At 38.2% G+C, this 10,428-nt stretch overlaps 1 protein-coding gene across 3 annotated transcripts in view; it reads right to left on the bottom strand.

Moving 5' to 3' along the window:
• GRID2 (glutamate ionotropic receptor delta type subunit 2) overlaps window positions 1-10,428 on the bottom strand; it is a 1,637,701-nt gene that overhangs the window by 517,357 nt on the left and 1,109,916 nt on the right. For all 3 annotated transcript variants that reach the window (XM_045284270.1, XM_045284271.1, XM_004703263.4), the window contains exon 9: window positions 5,873-5,974. In XM_045284270.1, the coding sequence (XP_045140205.1) occupies window positions 5,873-5,974 (102 nt within the window). The remainder of the gene's footprint in view (window positions 1-5,872; window positions 5,975-10,428) is intronic.

Raw genomic sequence — 10,428 nt, forward strand, 5'->3', positions numbered from 1 at the left:
TTTAAAAATTAGAACTCCTAATTCCATCTACTTTTGCACCAATATTTATTTTTATTTTTTATAGTTGAAAGTAGAATTCTGTCTCTCTCGGTATCTCTGTTTCCGTCCCTCCCTTTCTCTCTCTCTCACATATCTTCAGGCTACCAGAATATTTTAGTTTTTCAATCAACAAACATACACTGAGCTGTTTCTCTGTGCCAATCATTGTAAGTGAAAACCAACTTTGCGTCTTACTTGTATGGAAAATTTAGTGCGGGAGTCTAATACCAATGAAACTATTATAAAAATATACTATTAGAATTGCAAAGTGTTCTGATTAAAATAGCACAGTACAAGGGAGAATAAAATTGTCCTAGATAACAGTTCTTTCCCCCTCTATGTCTCTTTTCTCCCCAACCATCTCTCTGTCTTCTCTTTCTCTCCTCTAAATTTTATATTGCTTTCCCAGCCCCCTCAAAATATATTTAATTCAGTCCTACATACACAAATATTGTTATCTGATAGATAATTTCGATAAAATGTTATACATGAAGCATCTTGAAAGCTGAAACGAGATCTTACCTAATTTTTTGTCTTTTATAATTTAGCACAAAGGTTAACTGATAATTTGTGCATAATAAATAGTTGTTGTTCAAGGATAAAAGTTTTGGGGCATACCATATGTTCATGTTTTACCTCCCTTGACTTTGGATAACATGAATTTTCATAGAAATAAAGTCTGCTAAAATTAATCCCAAGAAGTGAGACTAATGATAAAGATTTTAGTAAAAGAGGATTCTTCTTAACAACTCCTGCTAAGTAAAGCTCGCTGACAAAACAATGAACCAAAACTCAAACCCATAGCAGCGGAGCTGGTTCCCATTCACACAGCCAGCCCTAGACGCCAGGGGAGAACTGCGCCATAGCGTTTGCAGTCTTTCTTGCTCAGAAAAGCTGATGGGTTCAAACTCTGGTGGATTAAACTAAGGTATCATTTTACTACTGCATCACCAGGACTCCTAGCTCCCTGGTCCAGCTGAACAGGCAACACTTCTTATGATGAGTTGCACAGAAAAACTTACCTTTTTCTGAACACACTGTTTGGACTTTATGTGGCATTGATTTAGGAGAAGCTACGTTCATATATTTTCTTCTTCTATGCCTCTATGACTAGTGATAGTTTTAGTTCAGACAGCTTTTTAAAAAAATATTTCTATTACTGTTCTTTTAAAAAATTGGCTTCATTTCCTTTTGTTATTTATTTTCTTTGGAAGGTATTCTTTAAAAGACCCTCTCTCTTTGTGATGGCTTCTTTCTCAGCTTTGTTGAATTTATCTTTCCAGGAAAACATCCATTAACTTAATTAATTTTTATACAGATACCATATTTTATTTCATCTAAGATCAATTGTAACATGCAGAATTATTTTACACACTAGTAGGAAAGACAAACAATGTTGTCAATTATAATTACAAGGAGCCATCAATTGAAAGATATGTCCTGATTCTAGATATATTAAAATGTAAACAGTTTTGTGTTTTTGAATTAAAATACAGAAGTCTCGCCACCTCAGCATTGGCTTAAATTTTGAATCACCTCTTTAAATACACACACACACACACACACACACACACACACACACACAAAGTTGCAGAATTATTTTTATAGTAATATCAGGTATAGAAACGCTGCATTTTTATTTAGTAAGGATATCTTCATTGCATCCATTTGAGAATTTAAGATATCCTAAAATGAGACTCCCTGAAATCAGATATCTTTGTCTCTTATGTCCCAAGTATTGATACGAAGGTCTAGAATATATTAGATGTTCAATAAGTATTTCTCAGATGAATTTATATCAGTCCTAAAAAGAGGTTTGTAAAATTGCCCGAGCAGGAAAGAGGCCAGGCCAAGAGGTTGAAGGCCAGAGAGCTCTGCCTGAAGGCATGGCACAGAAGAGACTGCCCCGAAGGGACAACTCTATCTTCAGCTTTTGTCACCTGAACTATAACCTGTCAACTCTCCTAATGAGTCCCACAATCATAAGAGTCATCTGTGAGTTCTGTACAGCCCTGGCAATGAACTATCAGTCAGCCGCTGAAGGAGAGCGCCAGCAGTGGAACGGTCAGTGTCAGAACTGGGCCAAAAGGGCTGGACAGTGGAGCATGAGCTGCTCTCTGCCCTGTGATGATAGCGCTGGGGGCCGCAGCAGGACACCTGTGATGCTCAGGCTGTTTTCATGATCATAGACTTAGCCAAAGGCTTAGGGTTCGGATTCCAACACCTATTTTTCACACCAGAGCTCAGGTTAGCCTCCCTGGTCGACAATATTCTGCATATTTAGACACATCACTGTGTTGGGAGTGTGGCACATGCTGATAGCATGGAGAGAAAATGATGGAAACTTCATGATGGAAACCATCCCAGACCTCACCTATGTCTCCCTTCGTTTGGCTCTGATTTGTAGGCTTATTCTAGAAAAAAATAAAAAACAAAAGAAAAAACCCAACAACCTATAATCACAAGTCTGGCACTTTCCAGAGTTGTGTGAATTTCTCCAGAAAACTGTGGAAGTTGAGGGGGCAGTGGAGACCCTGGACCTTGTGGTCAGCTGGTCAGAAATGAAGGTGGATTGCGGTTCTTCAATTTGGGGTTGGTGTCAAGTTAGGGTATTCTCATAGAAAACTCTGCCCTTGACCTTTGAAGTTTGGCCTAGGCCTGGGTAGGTAGTTCAAAAACTCATTGAAATACAGATTGAATAAATAACATGTACAAACTCCTTAGAACAGGTCCTTTCAAGTAGTAGGCACTGATGCAGGGTTGCCCATTCTCCATCTATATCCACTGGGTCCTCCATTGTCAAACTCTGGGTCCTGAAAGGCTGACCTTCATCACTTAATCCCCTTGCTCCTAGGTTGGGTTTGGCATGAGAGACAGGTGAGGGGCATGGGGGGAAAGAAGGAAAGATGGTGCTGTATCCAGGCTTCCCCAGTTCATTGATGCCTGGTCGTGCTTTTTGCAGTGTTTCTCTTTTTCTTGCTCTCCCTCCAGCCATGCTCCCAGCTGCTATGAAGTCTCTCCAGTGGCTACCCTTCTCCCTTCCTAAGCCTTGTCGGTCACGAGAGTCAAGACACCATGCGGAGCTGGGCCCTGAGTGCTTCAACATATCTTGTAGATTCCTTTATGCACATTTACATCTTTGTTCATAAACCCTTTATGAACTATCATTAATTCGCAAGTGGAAGAGCCATGGTGGCAGTGTTGGTTACAGATCGGACTGCTAACCCAAAAGTCAATGGTTCAAACTCACTAGCCGACCCTTAGTAGGAAGATGGAGCTGTTTCCTCTCATAGAGATGTACAGTCTTCGAAACCCAATGGAGCAGTCCTACTCTGCCCGACCGGGTTACAATCAGTCAAAGTCAACTCCATGTCAGTAACTTTCTAACTTGGAGTGTGGTATTTATCACAGACAATTTGGGGATGAATTATTTTGTTTAAGGTAAAAATGTGCAGGTCAGAACCGCACTCCACGTGGTTTTTGACGCTGGGACCCTTTGGAAGTAGATTACTAGGTCTGTCTTCTGAGGGATCTCTGATTGTTTTCAAATGAACAAACTTTAAGTAGCAGTTGACAGCTGAATTGTTTGTATCACACACAAACTCCTTTAAATCAATGAAATATTTGTAGCAGGGATATATATAGATCCCTACTTAGCACGTAAGTAAGACAAATAAATGTTATTAACCTGGTGCAGTACAGGAGTCCTGCTGCCTGGGCTGGGTTCACATTGGTTGCTAACTGGCAGCACCATGATGCAAACCTACCAGTTGCTGTTCTGCAGGAGGAAGCTGAAGCTGTGTGCGCCCATAGAGGTTTCTACGGCCTCAGAAACCCCACTGAGGGTCGCTATATGTCAAATGGGTGTGGGTGTTTGTGTGCAATAGATAGGATGCAAACTCAAAGAAGCCAGAACTACACTGAAGCTCAAATGGCAGAAGACATACCCCTGGTGCTTTATTCACATCTATTCCTCTTTCTTTTTCCTCGGAAGAGTTGCACGTTCTTAACTGGTGGGCAAGGCATTGGTATCTAAGTCCATCCTTTGCCAAGGAAGGTTGAGAACCACTGCTCTATGTATTAGTCATTTTATGTGTGTTACCATGACTATCATATAATGCTAAGTAAACATTTGCTATACAGTGGAATGAGGTTAGTTTTGCTGAGAAATATGAATTAGAAAAACAAAACCAAAACACATATATTTTGGTTTCCAAGATAATCACTGGAGAAGAGGATGTTAATATTTATTGAAATTTAAACATCTGTTTCTTAATGTGCATGCCCATCTAGTCCCTTAGCCACAAAAATGTATTGTCTTATAAAATGTCTTCATATAATTATTTATAAAAGTGTGTTGTGTCGTAAAATATTCTACATATACTTATTTATCAAAAATTTAAAAACCTGATTAAAATAACAACTATAAGTAAAAATATAGCTCTGATCAAGGGAAAATGAATTATACCTTTATATTTCTATTATCAAGAATATTTATAGATCCCTTCTTTGACAGAGATCTGTGATAAAAAAAGATGTTGAATCTATTTAATCTACATGGACCAATACAAAGTGGGGAGCAAACATTTAATGAGCATTTAACTAGTATGAATGCATAAAAATAGACTATTTACCGCTCCCATTTGCTAATTTGGTGATTTATTTAACCTACAGGGGAGTCTTTTTCAAACCTAAACAAATTGGCTGTTCTGAAGAAAAATAAAGTTAGTAATATACACTATTAGGGTCAGTTACATTCAAGTTGATTTCCAATCATGGCAAGTCCATGTGTGTCAGAAGTGTGTTCCAAAGGGGTTCAATGCCTTTTTTTTTGAATTTTATTCTCAGGCTTTTTTTCCCCCCAACAAAATAAATAAACGAATCTATCCCAGGCCTATGGGGTGGATTCAAACCTCCAGTCTTTCAGTGAGCAGCCACTCCTATCAGCTGTTTGCACCATGCAGGGGTTCCTATGGATTATTAAATTGTCCAAATTACTGTAAAGAAACACAAGACTAAACACATGGAAGTACTAAGAGAGAGTCCAATTCCTACTGTTCAGATGGATATTTGCACAGTACTCACATGAGTATTTTAATGTTCAAAATTTTCTTTTAAATCGTAGTGTATATGTCTATTAGGAGAGAAAATTTATGGGATAATGGGAATAGATACCATTCTAATAAGAATATGGAATTATAATGTGTTGCTCATTTATAATCCTTCTTAGCATTCATAGAATCACTAGATGGTATGTTTCAAAAAGACAGAATCACATCTATTTTATTCATCCATGTCTCTAGAAATCAACACTGAGCTTGGAGCACAGTCAATACTCAATAAACACTTATTGAACAATTGAGTGATCTTTCTTCTGAAGTAGATCCTTACTAGAAAATGATTAGTTTAGTCTTCTAATATTTTACTTGTAAGGAGTGCAGTACATTTTATTATATCCTTCCTAGGTTTATATGATTACCTTGGTTTAGACAGGGTAGAGTTTCAGTGTAGATTTTCAGCGAGAAAATGACTCACAAATGCCTTTAATTCTATCCTGTATAGAAAACCATGGAAGGGTAACAATTGGATCTAACGTGTATTATGAACTTATTTAGTAAAGCACTGTAATTCAAAAAGAATATGCACAAAATACCAATCCATATATATGACTGTAATTAAAGGTTAGAGAATGTGACCAGTAAAAATATCTTAGAAAGACTCTTTGAAACTTAGGAAAAGCTATTTTAAGATGATGGTGTCAGTAATAAAAGATAAACAAATGAAGGTTAACGTGACCTCTAGAAACCCAAACCCAGGCTCACTTCAGACTTACCAGCACAGTCACCACACGCAGGACCACTCCACGCATGTTATTTTCCAGTTTCTTGTCCGTCAGTGACCCATTCAGTCCTGTGACAGGATTCCAGCACCCAAGCTGAAAGATAAAATATCTGTGGTCACTTCTCTGCCTGAAGAACTTCTCATCACCAATGTACAGACCTTTCAGGGGGCTTGTGACGTCCTTTGGAATAGTTAGTATCAAAAGGGTGTTGCATGGTTTTTCTTTTTTAATTGCAAATGAAATAATAAGAAATGCCATCTCCTGCTTTTAGAGATCACCGTACAACATGTGACAGTGTCCACACTGCTTCATGGGCTCACTGAAGACATTTGACTTAATGGGCAGTTCTAAATGCACCAAGAACTCAGTCCTGCAAATGCATTAGAAAAATAATAACTCGAATAATTCTAGCAAAATGTCTGTTTTAATACTTCAATTACTGTACAATTAGTTTTTTAGACATTTCAAGTATTTTAACTAGATCTTATTCTGCTTTTATTCAGGAAAAATATCCTGCCAAAATCAATATCGTAGGGGGTGTTATTCCATTTATTTAAGGAAAAAAGATCATGATTTTGGATTTGCTGTTTTCAACAGGACATTGAACAATATAATTTACCTAATTTGGCAGCTCTCTTGATTTGTTTTGGCCAGAGCCTTTTACTTCATGTCTTGCAATAATTCCCTTCTTTTTACTCTTCAAAATTCTGCTTTAGGTTTACCTTCTCGTGTAGTTGTTATCTTTTGTAATCTACAAATTAGGGGACCATCAATTTTCAGACAACTGCCTATAAAGCTTGATGGGAGGAGAATGGATGGTTAAGAGTTCAGAAAAAAGGAGAAAAGAAAAAGAGGATGTGACTTGAATAGGCAGACCACGGCTCAAGGAGCAATGCTGTAGCGTGCTAGAAAGCACATCTTAGAAGAGATGGTGTGCGGCTAATCCAACTAGCAACTCCGTGAGCCTTCCCATTTGAACACCGTTCTACATCTAGGCACCATAGTACAGTGCAGACCTCCCGTCATAGTCAGTTTGCATGAGGTAAACAGCTAAAGGAGCCCCGGCTCTTTGCGTTGTTTCCACCTGATGACTTATTTATTGGTGATTTGTTTCCAGGTGTTGCATTTTGGTTTTTGCCCCGAGTCCAAAACCTACTGGCAAGTCTCCAAACGTACAAACAATTTGGGTGCTTCATCTTAAAACTCAAGTTTTGCCTTGAAGTCCCCAAAAGGTAGTTAATTAAAAATACAAAAATGTAGGTACTATATCATAAGAGAATTGGGGTGTCCCAATATAAACAGCAGAGCTAGCTTTTCTTCCCTTATTAAAGTAATTTGGAAAATGCCTCTAATTGTTGAGTTTCCACTGTAAAAGCACATTAAACTCATACAATGCTAAGTCATTCTTAGTTACATAAAAAGTCTAATTAGAACTTAGATCCAATTAGCAAATCCAAATGTGCTGAAAGTCTAATCATTAGAGACAGTGCAGTCCTCTTGCCAAATTGAAAACCTTATAAAATTTCATTTGAGCTTTTATTCTCTTCTGATGTCGACAAAGTCTGTTCTAAATGACATTTGTTGATGTGTGATTTTTGTAATTACTTCTTCAAGAGGATTTTATTAGCTAAGATCAAATAATACTGCTGGAAAAAAAGAAATAAAGAGAGCGACGATCTGTAACACTAAGGGAAAAGCGACTTTTCCAAAGTACCTTCTGCATTTCACAACTGCATTCCTGAAGTCTGAGATGGATGCGTAACTTTTAGAATATCATCCTGCTCATGAGACACATGCTCTGATCTGCCAAAATAAGCACAAGGATTTCTTGTCTCCCTGGGAGCTGTTTTAAAAGTTTGGTGAACCTACCGTCAGTTTGCCTAAATAAATGGCATTGTCAATGCCAACATGAATGTATTAAAGACAGAAATGTTTACTCAGTGATCACCGTTACTAATTCAGTAGTAATTTGTTTTAGCAAAGCTCTGAATGGTTAATCTGATATAATTCCAAATGTCTTACTAAATATTGTGTTATCGATGAAATGTGCTTACCAAAATGTATATTGGAATCTTAAATTATGAATCTGCAAATATGACCCTGGTTAAAAGTAGGGTTAATAATTATATTACTAAGACCATTCTGGAATAGAGTGTGTCCTAAATCTAATGATTTCTGAGTAGTGTCTTCTGAAAGGGGCAAATAGACCCACATATATGCCCGGTCGCAGTCAGACATATGAGAAACCATCGACAGACCGAGGAATCTCAAGGAGGACTTGGAGAAAACATGCCAAAGAGACGTCTAGCCCGGGAAACTGGAGATGCTACATTTCACTCATTTTCATTGTTCTTGTTATTGCAGCACTAGAAAACTAGGACTTACTGTCAATGGTTTCAATAACTCTAAAGTAGTCTAGGTTTGAGGGCTTAAAACAAAACGATCATAAAAACATTTGTAACAGTAAAATATAGCTTGTCGTTAGCTGTAAGTATTAACTGAAATATTTATACTATACATGATATTATTTCTTCTTAATTTTATTTTTGTATGTTTGGACAGGTTCTCATATATATTATGAGATAGTACTGTTTTCCTTTTCCAGGTAACAGGTTTTCAAATATCTTTTCTTTCTCGCTCTTCCAGCCTGGCATCACGTGTCTTTTGATCATAATACTTGTACAGTTGATCAGTGTCATTTTCTAATTTTAACAACATTGATGTGGGTTATAGAATTGACAAACTCCTTTTACTGAACTAAGCTTGTACTTCATGTCTACTAATTTATAATGCTTCCTAAATGTAAGGCTAAGTAAAAAAGTATTACTACAAACACAAAGGCAGTTTCATTAAACAAAATGATCAAATTGTACAACTATTGTTTCTTGACACATTCTCTAACTAGGTATATTCAGTCCTGAAGTTGGTACTTCCATCGCTTCAATCTGACTTGAATGATTCTGTACAGCTTGATTTACATTATTTCAAAAAATAGTATTGGTATCCCCCAAATCACTCAAACTATATTCCTATTAAATGCTTTTAGTGGGTAAGGACACAAAGAAGTCAGAATGGGCCAAGTCAGGCTTATAAGATGGATATTATAAGGCTTCACAAAAAAGCAAAAACAAAAATTTCACTCCTCTCTAACAAAGAATAGATATATTGTTGGGTTGGAAAAACATTTGTCAACACAACTTCCTTGGCCTCTTTTCTCACCAGTGCACTTTTCATTTTTTAAACAAGTTTTTAAAAAACTTCTTAAAATCTTAAGACCTCCTAAAAGAACATTTTAAGATCCTATGAGTATGCTGTTTTTAGAGAAAACCTTTCAAGAAGAACCCTTTGGAATTTCCCATGTCCCGAATGAAGTTTGCCACACCCTTTTACACTTTCCTTGGAAAGCTTCCTGGACTGTGGCATCCAATTTGATCTAGGTGCCCAGCATAGAGACCTGGGCCCCCAAAACATCTTTGGTTCCTAGTTCTTCAATCCTGGTGGTGGTGATTCCCTTGAACCCAGGATTCAGCTACGCCTTCCAGGCCAATTGGAAAGGTAACTCCGCCCACTGGGTTTTGGGTAGCCCGTCAGCTGAGTGGTTATCTCAGAGTTTCAGAGACCCAACTCTGTGAAACTTAGGAAAATGCACTTTCATCCTTAGAAACCACAGAAGCCATGGGCCGACAAGTTGAGACTTCAGAGGTCAGGCCCCTCACCTTTAAGACCAAGGAACATCTGCACCTGTGTTCTTCCTTTCTTCTGCTGGAGCTCATGCAAAGGTAAGCCCAGTCTCTGTCCTGTTTGAACAAGTGTTACAAACTGCGGCGAAGCTGCCACAGGCACCTCACTCCACCAGTAAGCCTTGGCTCAAAGGCTCTCAGCTATCTTACTATGTGGAACACTGAGCAAAGCCACACTGGCAAATGTGCCCGAAGGCACCTTATTTCACCAGGAAACCTCCTGCCCCGGTGCAGTCGGTCTTGCTCCATGGACTGGCTCCTACACCCCCTTGTGTGGGTATTCTGATTCTGCTGCCATGGCGTTTCTGCTATTGCTTCTTGTGGTCGGTAAAATATACAACATTACACTTTTCCTCACTTCCTTCTAAGCTCTCACAAGAACTTCCTTTACCATCCATAATTCTAGCAACGATCTCTTCAAAACAATCAAGGTTTTTAATGTTAGACATCTTAGAACCCTTCCACTTATTTTCCAATTCCAAAATTGCTTTCACATTTCAAATATCTATTATAGCAGCACCCCATTATCAAACCAAATGTCTTAGACGGGTTCTTGAGAGAAGAAGAGTCAGAATATATATCTGTATGCACATCCATCCCTCTCATCGAGTTGACGCTGACTTACAGCAGCCCTTGGAGGGTTTCTGGGATTTGTAAACCATTATGGGAGCAGGCAGCCTCATCTTTCTCCCCAGGAGTCACTGGTAGGTTTGAACTGCCAACCTTGGGATTTGCAGTCCACCATTAACCTGATAGCATCACTAAGGGGTATAAAATGTGCTGAAAGTCTAATCATTAGAGACAGTG

This window comes from Echinops telfairi, unplaced genomic scaffold (genome assembly GCF_000313985.2).
Source record: "Echinops telfairi isolate 266 unplaced genomic scaffold, ASM31398v2 ScPeMD7_7468;HRSCAF=8506_0, whole genome shotgun sequence".
Lineage (NCBI taxonomy): Eukaryota > Metazoa > Chordata > Mammalia > Afrosoricida > Tenrecidae > Echinops > Echinops telfairi.